Below are 17,477 nucleotides of genomic sequence, written 5' to 3'. Positions count from 1 at the left end.
AAATAGCAAATTTTCCATATTTCCCTATTTCTGCATTAAAAAATGGATTAAAATATGAATTTTGTACTTGTGTCCTGCTAAATAACTTGATTTAGTCAAAAGCACACAGGTAAATATTTTTGTGATCTTTAAAAAAACTTTAAAATGATGAATTTTCACAATGGGACAATGGGTGTTAATCATTCAGGGTCATACAATAACAGCAATATGGTGGTATTCTTTTGGTTGACATCCAATAGTTGAGAAATATCTCCTGCCAGTCTCAGCTTCAGTTTCAATCTCTTGTGGACTTTCTACCACTGTGCAGGAAAAAAAATTCCCTTAATCATAAACTACTATCTATAATGTGCGTGGATTTAGCAGTGCCCACCCCAGATTAATTAACATTTTTATTTGATTCTTTTAATTGTATATGAATATATTTTAAACAAGTCACAGTGAAATAAAACTTGTATTTAGTCTTTCTTATTTGAAAGAAAATGAGGCATCTTCTCTGCATACTGGTAAATTATATGAATATTTATTATGGTGTTCAGCATTTTTGTCACAAACTTAAAATACCAATATATATTTTCTCTCATGCTCCTTACCCTAAGATGTTCGTAATTTATTAATTTTGCTAATTTTCTTTTGGTATACAACTTATTTGTAAGAATATTTGGTGTAGGTAAAGTCCATTGGTAACCAGCTACACTGTTAGTTGTGATATCAAAGCAAAGCAGTTATCAATGTTAAGGGTGCCTCAACATGATAGTATTTGATGCTTTTTGTCCCCAGAATCATGCATGATCATACATTTTGACGAGTCCAACATCTGCCTCAGCACTGAGGACTAATTTGGCATGTTACAATCAGGTAGAAAGTATCATTATGATAATTTCCCCTATTTAAGTTACTATTTACAATTTTTAATGTAAAGAGTAAAGTTAGGTCACCTGGTAGTTTTCAGTAAAGAAATATGAGAAAAAATTATGGATAACACAGACTTTATGATATCAAAACTGTGGGAGCATTATACTACGCAGGACTTGATTAGGTGAGTCTTTAATACAAATAGCATGATTATCAAGGCTTATAAAGCAAATCGTAAAGTAATGCTATCTTGTTTTCTCATTTAGTATTTTTTGTGACTGAAAATCTAATGTACTGCTATATTTTTCCGAGAAAAACTGAGCTACAAGACTGGTTTGTCAAATAAAGTGCAATAACTGCCAATAGTACACACCATATCACTCCCATTCTGAAAGGATAAAACTGGCTGCTTGAACTTTGTATTATTTTTAAGGCGATACATACACAAGGACCATTATATTTATGTGATCCTATCTGTTTTAACTCACCATGGCGGTCCACACATTTTAATACTGAGAATGACCTTATTTTAGAACACTCTATTTTAGAGAAGGGGTGCCTCAAATGTTATGGAGATCGGGCTTTTATAATCTATGCCCCCAAATTATGGAACGCCTTACCAAGTTTTATTAGAAAAGCAAACGACTTTGACAGTTTTAAATCCCTTCTTAAAACTCACATTTTAAAATCTGTCTATATCTCTTATATATATATATATATATATATATATATATATATATATATTGTTTTTAGTAGTGTTAATTTTAAATGGTTTCCAAGTGTTTCAGATTTAAATATTTATATTATTGTAAGGCGCCTTGAGGTAGCACGTAAGGCACCATATAAGAATATTATTATAATTGACAGATATCTTTTACATGTCTATTTTATTTTACAAGGTTTTTTATTTAGAATCCTGGTTGTGAAGAACTAGAAATTTCTTCCACTTGTATGAGTACCAATTTCTACTATATATATTAAGTATTCAAGTAATCTGTTCTGTTATCGACTTCAAGTACCTGAGAGGGCACGACGGGCCTTACAGGGCGCTGTTTTAAATTGGAGGTAGACCATACTCAAGCAGTAAATAGCCGTAAAACACAAACTCACGTTGAACATTAAAACTTTATTAGAAAACCTGTATCATAGTTGACACTGACTGTAATTTAGAGTATAGTAACTGACAGTGCTTTACGTATTTGTCGATTATATCGGATATTAACGGCAACTGCACGTGAGGGAGAAGACGAGGTGGTACATGAATTCACAGTGGTACATGTACCTGGTAGTTTTCTTGATATCCATAGTTAGTAAGGCCGATTATTTACGACCATAAAGTTCTACCAGTCCTTTCTTGTGGGTAATTTATGAAAAACTGCATATCATGCCGTAAATAAATAACTGTGTGCATTCTCCTTCCACATACGAAACCGACGGCAATCAGAGCTCCCGCCATCTTGGATAAAATTAGTTATGTTGTATATAAAAAAAACGATGTGCGGAAACAAATACTACACACCAGTCGGCATAAAAACAATCCAAGCAACAAATGATCCAGAAGACAAGTGCCATTTATCCAAAAAATATCCATTTCATGAGATAAATAACCTTAATTCAATTTATTTACATCTGAATGAGTTCGTAGTTTAGCAGTCACCGCTACTGCGCATGCGCAGATGGTCTTTTTCGCGTAGTTTTAGCGTTGATTGTTTTTAATGTAATTTAACCATTTTATGTTTTGAAAAAAATTTTATTTCATTTTTTGGTAGCTGAATATATGCTGTAAACATCTTGTATAGCCATCTTACATAACTACGTCGGCCATACGAGTTATTTGTCAGTGAATATGGGGTTACCTGAACATTTTATATAGAAAAGCATATGGGAGAAAAAATTTCAGGCTTAAGTATAAAACGCTCTAAAAAATAAATTATTTTAAATATGCAACTTTTCGGGCTCAATTTATTAGTTTTTAACATATTTCTTCACAATAAATTAAAAGAAAACAAAATCTGGGAGGGTCATGTTCCAATGCCCCTATGTTATTTTTCTGATTCTTACAGAGACTGGTACTTTAAAACTACTGTGTAGCCGACAATTAGCATTTGTCGCTGAGCGCTGTTCACGAGTACTACAACGAGTACTACTACATTGTACCTACGCTCGTGACTGACCTGACTGAAAAAAGTTGGATCATCCCCCTAGAACCCCTCCACAATTTTACATCTTTAATATGTGTAGTGGGACGACCAAATTCCGCCCTTATGTACTTTTTCCTGCATTTAATCATTCAATAATGCCTCTATCTTAATGGTGATTAAAAAAAAGAAGCTCAAATATAAATGCAAAGTATGAGCATAGGCATTTGAAAACTTAATCGTCAATTTTAACACCTTTCTATTTTGAGGTGAGATAACAATTGGTATGGGGCGAACAATTTGATTTCATCACAAATATTGGCAGAGTTGACCAGGAGTGTATAGACTACAATGCCTTGCCACATTTTTTTTTTCTTTTTGTTATAGAGTTATGAGCTCCTAATAACCGATTTTCATTAAACAAATCATAATTTTGCTTTATCAACGATAAATTCTGAACTAAGACTTTTAAGAAAAATCGCTGGCAGGATTTGGAATACTAAATGATGTCATTAAATCAGCGTTAAAATTGTCATCGTGTGTGCTCAGGTACTAGTAAAAGAGAAATTTGAGAAACAGGTTTATTCAGATTTTACACCAAAATCGCAAATATGATGTCACCCGAAAGATGAAATATGTATAAATGTAAATAGATTTATAGCCATGATCACCAAAGATTTGTTTATTACCCAAACGAATGTATGTAAGGCAGTAAATTAGGAGTTTTGGGCGAAGGGTGACAACATTCTTAACACGTTTTCAGTATAGATCACAATAAACAATACCTAATGTCTTTGATTTGTTTTTATATTATTATATTTATTATGCTGGCAAGCAGCGGATACCGCCATTAGTTATACTTGTATACTTTCAATAACATATACTTTGTTATTTTCTTGTCTAATATTTCATTAAAAGAAACAGCATATCTGTAAATAATTGTCTTAATTGGCTTCTTCTTTGAATTATGAAGCCGCCGATTTCAAGTAATAAATGATGTTCGTGAATTTTCGTTCCGCCGTTCGGCTTGCCCGGCCAGTTACTGCGTCCGTGTCCGTCAATTAACACTGGTTCCTGCAGGTGGTCTTCCAGTAAAGAAGCTCAAACCTACCGTAGCAGCCCTTTAATTTCATGCACCTGTTCACAGCACACAACTCATATGTTCCGCCGTTGAAACACTCTCCTTCCAACTGTTTTATAGAGTAAAATTTCCGAGATCCCTGGATGTAACCGCACACTTCGTACTTCCCTTTTTTGGCCGTGCTCCTGGAATTGGTAAAAACATGAACATATCACAATAAGATCACGATCTTTAAAGATGTTTTGAATTTTTAAATAGCCGATAGCCAATTTGTCTTAATTAAGAGCTATATGTAGTTCAGTAGTTTTATTGTCCCAGTCCGTCGGATCTGAAGACCTTTCAGAGATTGGACGAATTGAATTTACTCAAATTAAGTCCTGAACTTATCTACATTGATTATCAAATAATTCAACGTGAGTTGGAACTCGGTCAAAAATGGAGGATGGGTCAACAAGATAATTGGGAAGGCTCTCAATAATATATGGATCCGCCCCTGTGATGGTACTTATGATTTACATGAGCTAACAATGTCTACATAAAATGATCTAGAGTTCTATGTACTTACTTATGATCATAAATATATGTTGCCAATAGCATTGAGGGATATGGCTGGTAAAAGAAACTACATTTATCCAGTCCGATATTTCACAAATGTGGAATATACCCAGGCAAGTCAAGGTTTCACTTGGACAAAATTGCAAGATAATTTATTATTCGCCATGTATTTACGTGAAGGCCCCTTATCAACACACTATAAGTCCCATGGAAGCTATGCATGAGAAACGTGACAATTCAAAATGGCCGCCAATTCCACTTCAGCATATATGACCTGTCCCATGCCAATGCCTCATCACAAATTTACGCTACATATTGATTTATTTGCAAACATTTACTATTTAAACATCATATTAAAGTTTTATGATAAATCCTAAATGACACCCAACACTCAGTTAAATAACGATCCACTACAGTTGTCTTCAATATTGATGCATTAAAATTTTCAAGCATGATTTAGAGCTAATCATAAATTCCAGATATTTTGTTGACTTAGATTTTAACATTGAAGTTGTACGCAAAATTTAAAGCTTTATATTGTTTAACAAGGAGGGTGTGGTCCGGTATCATAGGTATACTCTAGAATGGGCATTTGCGGCCATCTTGGATAAAACTCTCGGGCCCAGTTTTATCAATATGGGATAGCGCTATCCTATTGCTAACACTGGCCTTTAGATAAAATTGTTATCCTCTGGAAAATTATCCGGGGGACAGCAATCTTTTTTAACCTATGGAAAGCAGTACCAGAGACAAAAATAAGTTTCTAGTGTTAAGTAAACGTTACTTAACGCACAGGATAATTGCTCAGAGGACAGCAATTCCATCCAATGGATACTGTCATCCAGAAGATAGCGCTGTTCAGAGTTGATGAAACTGGGCAAAGTCTGCCTTAAACATGCCACTAAGTTTATCGGAAACCACTCTGACATGTTATATACCAAAAGTCTTACCTAAAAGTGAAATATTTTAATATTTTAGTAAAACATATATAGCTGGAAAGAACTTGTATGGCTGTTATGGCTATTGGCGGCCATCTTGTAAAAACATCTATAGCTTCAAAATTTGCACTGTGACCATAGTTTAGTAGAGATGTAGTGCATATTGTTCTTTACCTTTTGCCGCAGGTAACTATCCAACGATGGGATGTACTGGTGCAGTTCTCACATTTTCCTGAAATGTTTTAATCAACTACATATTTTTTCCATAAAGATGAAGACAAAGAAAGAAAAGAGAATGAAAGTATTAATGAAAATACTAATTAAGATATGCATAAAACAGGGGCTCTATCGAGGTGCATTATTTTTCATTATTTTCTGAAGGACATAATAACATTATAAAGCCACAGGAATATTTTATAACTGAAAAAAGTATTTGCATGCTATTATATATACTTTAACTGTTTACCTGTCAGCCCATATCCCCCAACACGCACACATACATAAACACACACCCATGCACACACGCGAACACACAAATACAAGTACACACACGCACACACGTGAACATATAAACAGAAGCACACACACGCACATGCGAACACGCGCAAACACATACATACAAATACCCCTGGCTACACACAAACTCTTCCACACTTCTCCTTGACCTACTTATCCATTACATACCTCAGACGTACATTGGGTGACTGGAATGTCACAGTTAATAACCGAGACCGTATAATGTCTCTCTACAGACAGAGAAACAACCATTATCATGTTGGTTTCTGAATAACAAGAACTCACAAATAAGTTTTTGGTGTTGAGGAATGCACCACACACAATAACCATTCGTACCTAGTTTTTCTAAGTATTTTTCCCAGTTTTCTTTATCCTCTTCTTTGACGTCATTGTCGCCTTCGTCGTCAAAACTATCTTCGGTTTGGTCTACAAATTAATTTTTGTCATTATTGTATATATTTTTAAGTAATAACGCAATTGAAAAGACGAGGATTCTTATACTTTTTAGGAAATTTACAGTCTGTTTTGTTCTACAATCCACACGAATGAGGTATAGCTGTATCTTCTTGTATAACCCTACTCATTAACTAAAATATTGATACACAAAATATGTTTCTTAACATGAGTGTTACAATTTTTTGTTATTTGCCTACATTATTATAGAGAAGGAATTCACAATAAATTCACAATTCTTTGTTAATCAAGAAGAAGAAGTGCAAAAGCGACCTAAAAACAAAGCTACCGTTACCATCATCATCGCTGTCGTCATCATACAGAATTCTTTTTAACACGTCGAGGATGTTAGTGAAAGAGCTGCGTTTCTCTCTGGTGTCGTCTGCAGAGCAGTTCACCACCCCCAGAGCGGCGCACAGCAAGATCAATATCCCCACGACAGGCTTCATGCTTCTCCTGGCGTCTGATGAAGACGGCGTCCCTCCCTCTTTAAGTGAATGTGGCAGCGGAAGGAAGGTGTACGAGTAGAGTTTTGGTGAAGACGTTTGCTCCTCCGCGTGGATACACACGACTGACTCAATGTGAGACGCTAGACGGTCTGGTTAAGAAGATTTCTGTACCCCTTAGTGTCACCAGTGAGGGGTGGTTTAATATATGGAGGCGTTTCTGGTCTAATTTTATGCAAGCACACTGGTCGGTGGTTTAAGAGACATCCATGTCCTTATATATATCCATTAGGGACACATTTATAGGCAAATGATGGCTGCAAATGTTTTGTAACGTGTACTTCAAAGTGGAGCAAACATTTTAATCGGTGGAATTTATCCAGGGGCGTAATGAGACGCCTAACCCTGCCTCCCCCTCTCTCTCTCTCTCTCTCTCTCTCACACACACACACACAAACACACACACATGCACGCGTGCACGCACACACACACAATGAAATACACGCAAACAGAAATAAGAGAGACAGAAAGAGAAAGAGATACTAACTGTCTTCTATGGTTACATCTAAATTAAGCCAGTGGTATACGGGTGATATCAAATCATTGTGTCACCGCCAGTTCTGTGTTATTGCGGGTCATGTAAACAGAACACCATCTGATATCTCATGTGCCTCTAAAAATGTATAGAATTTTGTAACAGACTGCTAGCAGATTCTGTGGCCAAACAGGGTCACCACAGGAAACCGCTTCAAAGGTGCGCGAGCATTGAGTCTTTGAGCTAACATTTACTAGTGTTTGTCACATTATCTTGATACGATTAATGTACTGACTTTTCAGGGTTATGGATTCAAGATTCCTTTTATCCTCGGTTTACTGAAGAAACGGGCGATTTGTAAAGTCAGTCAGTGTATCTTGAAATCTCATGCGAGTCAATCAAATATGAAGAACCGTTTTGGAACTCTCTTTGGCGTCTGAGCAATAGACAGACTCGGCAAAAGAGACCCCCCCTCCCTCCGTTTATATCCTGGCCGTCAACAAACTGAAAAGATTTATCTGATATATGACAACACATACACGGCCCAACGTTTATATAAAAGACATTTACTTTAAAACATAAAGGAGAAGGAAACGATAACGTGAGCTTACTCGGACCATGAGACAAGCTGCTGTGAAGCACCATGGATTCTGGCAACGTGGTTCTTGGGGTGTTGCTGAGCGTTAACCATTGAGTCTATTAGTAGCGGTATGGAAATATCTTGAAAACTTTGACTTGTGGTTGGACTGTAATTACATGGAGATCAGTTTCAGTAATTAATGCGTCGGGGTGGCACACGTAACTACACTGGTGTCGAGTCCATGAGATTTATTAGATGGGAAAGTATCTACTTTAAATTTTACTCTGCAGTTTATACCTCTGGCTCTTGTATTCTCTGGTATTGAGAAATCGCTATTGTTAGGTAAAACAATTTTAATTGAATTAAAATTAAAATGTTTTGATGTTGTTGTTGTCATTACAGCATGAATCCGCCTGCACGTTTAATCATTTACTGAGTGGACTGAGTGAACTCCCCCCCCCCCCAGCACCTCCCCTCCCTCCCTCCCACACCTGCATACTTCACCGGGTGGTAATATTGACTGGAACGCGCGTAGGCTGTCCTCGGTATGCCAGACCACTTAATACCCCACCCCCTACACAGACACAAACACAAACACGCATAACGTTCATTTAGCCATCATGGCACATTGTCGTTGTCCTCGCCAATGTCCTTGGTGTCACTTTCCGCGTCACCTGTTCTCGTCTACCACGCTGAACTAATACCAAACCACGGTTCCACTCCTTAGTGAATTAACACCCACTGTGAAATAAACGTTATAAATAAACCCCGGGAATTAGCATTTTGTCCTAATTACTTTACTCCTGTCTTACAATCGTTGACAAGAAATCACTGTGAATGTGACAGTTTTATGTGTTCTGGTTTTCAGGTGACAGTTTGTCTGCTGGTAGAGGGAGTTCAATTGTTTTGTTTTGCTTTAAAAAGCTAATTCTGGTAGATTTATGTGCCACGGTTTAAGACAACAGCTGAACTGTAAAGACACTGAGATCATCAATGCACCTACGCTAATAGTTTGTAGACAATTATTTTTCTTCTGGCAGACAGAAGTGGCATGGATCATATCATGTGATTGACGCCCATTTCAGGTAGACTGCTGTTGAAAAATTTACAGTGAACTCAACATCTTGGGTAGATGATAACAAAAAGAAAAAAAAGAAAGAAATGCATTACAAAGCACATGTTAAATTTTCTATCTTTAATGAAAGCTGTATCTTCTACAGTAGACTAGCGTCCTAACAAATGTCAGATTTCTGAATCGAAACTGGTTCTCTAACTGCGTTTGCAGTTTTGGGGGACTTTGCGAGGAGTCGATTTGTGTGTTACCATTACACCACGGTTCACGAGCATCCCTACAGAAACGGGAATTAAGTCATTTTGTAAGTTGACTTCAAGTTTCTTAACATCTAAAACTTACAAATAAAAACTGTTTATCTAAACAACAAAAGCTTGCTGAAAATTCAGTTCCTTCTTCTATATTCCCGAACCAGAACATCATTGCCAGCAAAGGCATGGAATTCTACAATTAGTTCTATGTTCCTCTATAGGAAGCTGGCAGTAAAAATAATTACCCATAAAAGGACATGTTTTAAAATATTTTGATCTACTTTATTATTAGGAACGATTCCTTTTCCAATAGCCACTGTAAAGCACTTCCAATTGGCGCCAATATCATTTATAGTTTTGTGTAAGGAATCCAGCATTTTCATGTCCTACAAGTTGATATGACATAATCAGTCAAGATTTAGTCAAGTGTATTCTTAGATCTGTAAAAGAACAAAGTGCGACAATCTTTCTTCTTCTTTAGACAGCGTTTTTAGCAGACTTTGTGACATTTCTTGGTGTACACCTCGCACGTGATTGGTCCATTACAACCGGAAGTGAGCACGCATCTCTTCGACTCACATTCCTTCACTTCACCTGTGCATTTGCTGCCTTCCTTGCGTTTGCAATTTTGGAATCTTTGACCGCCTGAAGAGAAAAATGATTAATATTCTAATTAACCTATTTTCAATCGATGGAACAATCATACTGTTATATAAAAACAAATACACGAACAAATTGTTTAGTTTTAACATCAGAACATCAGCACACCAAAAAAAGACCAAGATACCATGACCAGGACCAAAAAATCTGAGGTATTTTGTTTTCTGACTGACAGTCATCATGTCTAACACCAGTATGTATTTAATGTGACGTGGACTGCATGTATTATGTGTGCTAACTTACAGTGTATAATCCGTTGGCTAACTTACTGTGTATAATCCGCTGGATAACTTACTGTGTATAATTCGCTGGCTAACCTACTGTGTATAATCCGCTGGCTAACTTATTGTGCATAATCCGCTGGCTAACTTACTGTGCATAATCCGCTGGCTAACTTACTGTGTATAATCCGCTGGCTAACTTACTGTGCATAATCCGTTGGCTAACTTACTGTGCATAATCCGCTGTCTAACTTACTGTGTATAATCCGCTGGCTAACTTACTGTGCATAATCCGTTGGCTAACTTACTGTGCATAATCCGCTGGCTAACTTACTGTGTATAATCCGCTGGCTAACTTACTGTGTATAATCCGCTGGCTAACTTCGCACACTTCAAACTCTCCGCTCTCAACGTTCTTCTCGCTGACTCTGCAGTACAGAGGTCGGGTGTGGATGTCTTTCTTTTCACACTTGTGGCACTTCAGGTACTCCTCTAGCCCGATCAGTCCTGGGGAGAGGCAAATAAAAGACAGTGTGATTAAATGGATAACGACTTTATTTTGGCCAAAAATTGACTCTCCTGGGGTAAATAACAATTTTGCCATAATTACTAATGGTTACTGAATCCGTTCCGACATTCAAAGTTTTCTTTTTGTTATAATCTCTTAAAAGATAAATACAGAGGGTAGCCAACTATGGAAGTCACGTGGTAAGATGGCAATCAGAAATTCCAAAATAATTGTGATAACCGCCGTTGTCGTGGTAAAAAACTTCATATCTATGAGTTGTTTGCAATGTATTTATTGTGAAATATGTATATCATTCGAAGAGTTGTTATCCGTTCAATATACAGTATTGTCCAGTGTATGTGTATGTATTCAAAAGTGGCTTCTGCAATGACCAGCAAGCAGGGAGACGCCGGGAAACTTAAACTATGTGTTAATTAACAACAACGAATCCAAAAGTTATATATCCCTTCTGTATTTTATGTAAAGAAGCAATGGCATTATGCTGGAGAATTGTATTATTTACCTCTCAGAGTCAGGTCTTCATCATGGTCGTCTATCTCTTCCTCTTCTTTAACGTCGTCTTTCTCCTCTGTTTTCGAATGTTCAGAACTTTTGTCTGTTTCTTCTGTTGAGGGAAGGATGACGATTGATCTTTTATTTAAACTCAAAAGACCGTTTGTATGAATATTTATTTATTTCTATATTTGTACTCTAGCTTTAGTGCTTTATGAAAAAATAGCACGCTCTTGTAAGAATACATTTTAACATCCATCTTATCTCGCCTGACTGTGACCAGTTAAACAATCATTTTAATGCTAAACTGACACATAAGGACTATTTATTATGTCTGCCAGACAGTCTGGTACAGTGTGTTTCTCATGATCACATACTTAAAAACAAGACAGTATTTTGAAAAATAGTCCTTCAACTCACCGTCTAGAAGACGCAACAGGAGCTTCTTTAACGTATTTTCCCTGTCGCCAGCGCTGGTGGTGGAGACGACAGCACACAACATACACAAGAGCAGGGCGATCCTCATGGCGGAGACAACGGTTAAGACGACACAAACAGTGATGATACCGTTAATTAAGAAACGAGACACCAAGACGCGGGCAGAGGTGTGCGTGACGGAGTGAACGACGCTAGCGTTCCCAGTTTATAGTAGGGGATAAGTAGTTAACCGCTGACACCTTACGTGTTTGTGATACAGCGCGTTTAATTAAATAAAATGCCGGGAGGTATTTAATGTGTTTTTTAATGAGAGGGGAGAGGGTAATGGTTTCGAAAATAGTGCTTTGGAACTATGGCAAAGTCTTCACAGGTGCAGGCAGTAACTGTTGCATAAATGAAGGTGCCACTTGAATATCATATCAGACTGAATGTCAGGGATCGGCCCTGGTCTATGTCAAGTTGACTCTGGAAGGGACCAGTTATTATTTATGCCACTTTGGCACATAGGGACCGGTCATTACTTACACCAGACTGGCTGGTAGCCACTGTTTATATGATCATTTACGTCAGGTCAAGATTAATTCAACCTAACACAGATTTTGCGCGACATAAATAAATAAATAAATAAATAAATAAATAAAATCTGTATTCGGGCCTTAAACTTAATGTGAATCACAATGTACTTTCAAAAAAAGTAAAATAAAAAAAATCTGAAAAACTACCCACCCAATCATTTATCAGCCATTTAGGGTACCCCATAAATCTGGATGTCTTTCTGTACGCCAGACATCTCGTCCATTCTCCATTCAATTCCACACAGCCAGGCAGGTAAATGGAGATATAAGAGCAATTAGCGAGTACCTGAATGGTTGTCTGGTGGGATATTGTATACAAGGTGGATTTGATATGTAAATATATCCTCCTGAAATTAATGTCAGTTTGTGACTTGGAAGCCAACTAGTAGCTGCCTGCGATTAGTTACGATTTAGCGACAGGGAAAACGAGACATACGATGCCTTCATCTCCAAAGATTAATCCTTTTACGAGAGGGGGGGGGGGGGTCCAAAACGTGCATTTTTAGAGTTCTTAATTGTTTTATTGGACTATTCTATTTTTGTCCCTCGTGATACATATGTGACAATGACATAGAAAGATTTAAAAAAAGCATTTAGACTCTTTCGCTCGTTGAAAAATTATCCCTCTCTGAACATGGACTACAATATCGATTTATTTTTCTTACATTCCTCTTACTACGTTTTGCAAAAAATCTTCCAAATCTTGGAGCAAAACCCCTCCCAATTTTTTCCTCGTCGACAGTATGTGTACATATGACTGTATAAATAAATCTCCCAGTCGTATTCTACAAGACTGAAGTTTAAAGATTTTCTCATTGGACTTTTAGTTAATTAAACCCTACGCTAAGTAAGTTTATCTAAGCTATTACTGGACCTTCAGTTTATGAAACTTTACATGAATAAAGCTTATGTGATCTGTTACTGGACTTTTAGCTCATCAACGTTCAGTCTCCTTAGCGTCGACGTTGACCTGCCCAGTGAGAATATATACTGAACTAGTCTCAAACTTTAAAAATGAAAATTATCAAACACAAGCCGGAATATTTTCATACCGTTAGCTTACGGCCAACCTGGACGTAGGCCTTCATCAGACTGACGTGTTCACACTCACTGACCGCTAGGTGGTATAGCTAACGGTATAAACGCTTTTTGGTTTGTGTTTGATAATTTTCATTTATGATCCAACTACAAAGCTTATGAACATTTTTTTGCACATTTACTCTCTGACTTGTTGCGGAATGGTTTTTTTAACGAGCAGCATTTAGAAACTTTGGTAAAATTTCTTTGGTCACGTACGTTGTTGATGGACTTTTGTAAACGAATACTTTAATTAGACGGAGGTCAACCATGATGTTTTTTCACCTTGACGAATAGATGTTGAAGAACATAAAACAAAATGTCTGACACCTTATAGCACTCAATGCATTTTATTTCTGTCTCTAATGTGTCTTGATATTCACAACATGTTACAGCATCTGGGAGAGTGTAACACTAATGACAGATTTAATTCTCACTTTGGATATTTGGTAAATGTTGTCTGTAAAGCACCAGTATAGCTGTCCACGATCAGCAGGAGGACAGAATATACTGTACTGCAATCCAGCGATTACTTCACGATATCAAAACTTTCAGTGTGCATTGTGAAAACAGGCAAGGGAGTGGTATTGCTAGTACAATACTGCCGTAACTACCTGCAAATATTTTGTTAATGTTTATGCCCGACTACAATATAGCACAATTAATAAAATAATCCAAGATGCATTATCATTCGTAAAAAAATATTGCATCTAAAAACAGGCTACATTGTAGCAACTAATATGCGCCATTAGGATTCGAAATACAAAACATACTATATATATCGATAATGCCACAATCTGTGAATAAAACTTTGAGGCTATTGCTGTAATTAGAACAACAGAGACAATATAGTCCCTTCACTACGAGGTAATTGATGATTTCAATATATATCACATTTTATGTGCTGCTTTTACATAAAGTAAAAAACTGATGTAAAAATAACATCAACCGAATCTCTGATGTCAATAAGAAAACTAAGTCAAAGTTTCAAATTAAATTACGCAAGAGAAGACAATGGCACACCGTCTATTTCCATCATGGCTGTTGCTCGTCAGAATAATCCTGGTGACTTGTATCAAACTTTTGAAAGAATTATTCAAAGGCTATCACATTTTCTTGAAATGTCATAAAACTGGATATGCCTACTGCACGTTCTGCCTTGTATTTCAGTAGGGCATATAGAATTTCAAATTTTTTTCAGGTTGAAGCGAAATAGCAAGTTATAATAATGTGTGGCTTCGTATCAAATCGATTCCCTAAGCAAAACTAGATCTGCCTATCGTACGTTCAAACTATTTCTCAAACACCAGTGCACAAGCAGTTGGCTTTAAAATGAAAAAAGTTCTTTTTAGCTTTAAGACAATATTATAGTGTCAAACACACTAGTAATACGAGGCGTCGTAAAGCATGGCTGTCTCTAGCAGATCCACTCGCAGTCTCTCGTGTAGACGACACACTGGACTTCACTGGAACAGTCCGCCGCCTTCACACAGCGCAGGGACTCACACAGCTTGATACGGCCGCTGCAGCGTCCTCCCTTTCTCTGGCAGCTCTCGTATCTCTGTCCCCCTGAATACAAACAGCGTCTCGTTAATGTTACCCTGCCAATACTACAGTCGGGATATGTATAGGTCTTCAATATAATATTGTACATAATGAAATTAAATAGAACAGTACTGATAATGAAACTGGATGGAACAAAACTAGACAGAGATAGAAAAGAATGGAATAGACATGGCAACTGTTACCACATTGCAATTAGGTCAAACAAAAGAATGATGAAGAGAATATTGAATAACGATGATTCACATGTAACAAATCATAAGATACGAATTCAACTGCGTTTTGTTAAAGCGGAAGAGGGTGCCTTTTTTAAGATATCAAGCGCCAACAAAAATAGAAAAATTACAAACATGCGAATTAATGTAAAATATGTGAAAAAGAAAGATCATAATAAATATTCCGATAGAACAAAAATCAGATTCGATGAACAGAAAACAACAAAAGAAACAAACAAACAAACAAACTAAACAATAAAGAAATACAGAAAGAAAGAAAGAAACAAAACTATGAAATCGCGATACTTACTAAATGTGAGAACGCTGTTTCTACACGGTGAGAAGCCCTCCTCGTCTTTTTGTGACTCAGAGACAGTGCACTGCAGCGTCTTGGTCATCGTCTTCGTCTTGGTGCATTTTTGGCATTTTCGGAACGCTTCCAGGTTCATCAGATCATCTGAGGGAAAGAAATATTGAAGTCAACACCACATGTGTGTGAATCGGTCTGAAGTTGTGGACAAGTCTTGTTCAGTAGTTTTTTTTTTTTTTTTTTTTTTTTTTTTTTTTGCAAAAAGCATACATAGGACTTTGAAAACATTTTTTGTATTTCTTATTCTCTCGATTTTGTGTTTTTGTCTAAACAAAATAGCGTCCGAATGAACGCACGATTTATTATAATTACGGAATGGAAAAAATTCCTAGAGTTGCTGAAGAGTCACAAATGATCGCTATATGAATGAAATTTCTATGCGCCAATCATTTCTGTTCGGTCTTTGTTCGTTTTGGATAACTTATTTTTGTAAATTATCCTATTTCACGCAATACGCAAATCTCAGGTTCGATTCTCAAATTCACTGCTGGAATTTAGGGACATCAGAACTGCATTGAACGGTCATGAAACAGTTATTAAACACACACTCGATTCCCAACCTTCAAAAGTCAATTTAAAATTTCATTTTATGCCAAATAGCCAAATAAGTGTCCACAGGTTGAACAAATTTGTGAATTCCTACCTTTCAGATCTGTCAGCAACTGTTCCTCCTCGTCCTCGTAGTTGTCATTCGATTCCTCCTCCTGCGTCTCCTCCTCAGTGTCTAAAAGTTAGAAAAATGATGATATTTTAGTAAAGAAGTGCAAAAAGTTCACTCAATCTGTATGACATCCAATGGTATCTTTTGTAAGAGAAATTAATTCTTTCTCACAAGCCCTATCAAAGGAACAGTGCTTCGTGTTCTAATTCATTCTTCAACAAAAAATAATATACTGCTTATGTTATTTCTTTTTTCAGACAAAAACAACAAACCTATCTCCAATCAAACATTCTTTGAGAACTTTGTAAGAATCTTTGGGTGCTCATCGGAATGCAGATCCCTTAAAGCAACTAGTGCTTTTTTTTTAGGTATAAGTATTGTAAAAAAGATTTATAGCTTAGATACATTTTAACAAGTGAAATTCAGATGAGATTCTACGAAGCGAAAAACAAAAAAAAAAAAAAAAAAGGTGAGAGATGTATTCATCACACGCCACCAAACTGCATTAATTTTATACTTACATCTCATTACAAACCATGTAAGGAAATTGAGAAAAAAAATCAAGATGAGCAAAATAAAAACCACTCGGGCGACCTCCACTTACTGTCATCCAGGAGTTTCATCAGGAGACTCTTCAGCGTATCTTCACTGGCCTCTGTTGTTGTCACCGCCAGAAACGCGCACAATACGCACAGTGTGAGAGCGACCTTCATGTTACTGCTAGGGAGGAATGGAGCTAATAGGAGATGTGGCAGAGATTTTAGAGACCAGGGAACTAAACCCAGGCAGACACAAGATGCAGACTGATCCCCGTGTGCAACACAAACTTATATGTGTCTGTATATATACAGGGTTTAAATCACCCGGAGTTTCAAAGGATTGGCGGCCATCAATCCACCCATCAATATCGGGCACCTTGCTGGTATTAGAATAGGAATCAGTGGAGGCAGCCTGGAGACTCAGGGTACACGTATGTCATTTGTAATCTCCTCAGCTGTGCAGGCTTCAAGAACTTGGTAATGGCAGTTGGAATTTTTTAAATGTCATAATTAATTTGCAATAAGAATCTCTGTTCTCAAATAAATTGCTGTTGGCATCTGTCCCTGTGACTCCGATATTTCTTCACGTGGAGGACAGCGTCGCCTTGTATTTAAGTATTGTGATTTAAGAATGCATTTCTTAACACATGCTGTTTAAGTGCAACTTGTTCTTTAAATATCTTTTCATGTGCGAAAATGCATCTAAATTCCTATTTGACC

The 17,477-nt window shown here is 36.9% G+C and overlaps 3 protein-coding genes across 4 annotated transcripts; all 3 read right to left on the bottom strand.

Moving 5' to 3' along the window:
• Positions 1-3,792: 3,792 nt before the first annotated feature.
• On the bottom strand, positions 3,793-7,170 carry LOC106178319 (uncharacterized). Of its 2 annotated transcripts, none has more exons than XM_013561441.3 (4): positions 6,823-7,170; positions 6,417-6,506; positions 5,739-5,796; positions 3,793-4,256 (listed from the first exon to the last, which is right to left on the bottom strand). In XM_013561441.3, exons 1-4 carry the CDS (start codon positions 6,980-6,982, stop codon positions 4,052-4,054), a joined length of 513 nt encoding a protein of 170 aa, XP_013416895.2. In that variant the 5' UTR covers positions 6,983-7,170; the 3' UTR covers positions 3,793-4,051. The 2 variants fall into 2 exon arrangements, with proteins under 2 accessions (XP_013416895.2, XP_013416896.2); XM_013561442.3 differs by having other exon boundaries at positions 6,829-7,166.
• A 2,104-nt stretch (positions 7,171-9,274) lies between these two features.
• On the bottom strand, positions 9,275-11,973 carry LOC106171949 (uncharacterized). The gene is made up of 4 exons (XM_087012393.1): positions 11,740-11,973; positions 11,330-11,431; positions 10,659-10,805; positions 9,275-10,062 (listed from the first exon to the last, which is right to left on the bottom strand). The coding sequence occupies exons 1-4, from the start codon at positions 11,843-11,845 to the stop codon at positions 9,908-9,910; spliced, it is 510 nt and encodes a 169-aa protein (XP_086868519.1). The 5' UTR covers positions 11,846-11,973; the 3' UTR covers positions 9,275-9,907.
• Positions 11,974-13,731: 1,758 nt separating this feature from the next.
• On the bottom strand, positions 13,732-17,050 carry LOC106178321 (uncharacterized). Its single transcript, XM_013561444.3, has 4 exons — positions 16,823-17,050; positions 16,201-16,281; positions 15,498-15,644; positions 13,732-14,978 (listed from the first exon to the last, which is right to left on the bottom strand). Exons 1-4 carry the CDS (start codon positions 16,929-16,931, stop codon positions 14,827-14,829), a joined length of 489 nt encoding a protein of 162 aa, XP_013416898.2. The 5' UTR covers positions 16,932-17,050; the 3' UTR covers positions 13,732-14,826.
• Between the last annotated feature and the right edge of the window lie 427 nt (positions 17,051-17,477).

Source organism: Lingula anatina, chromosome 5 (genome assembly GCF_051362555.1).
Source record: "Lingula anatina isolate TDL-2025a chromosome 5, LinAna3.0, whole genome shotgun sequence".
Taxonomy (NCBI): domain Eukaryota; kingdom Metazoa; phylum Brachiopoda; class Lingulata; order Lingulida; family Lingulidae; genus Lingula; species Lingula anatina.
The sequence above is the reverse complement of the archived record's forward strand: the minus strand, read 5'-3'. Positions and strand labels throughout refer to the sequence as shown.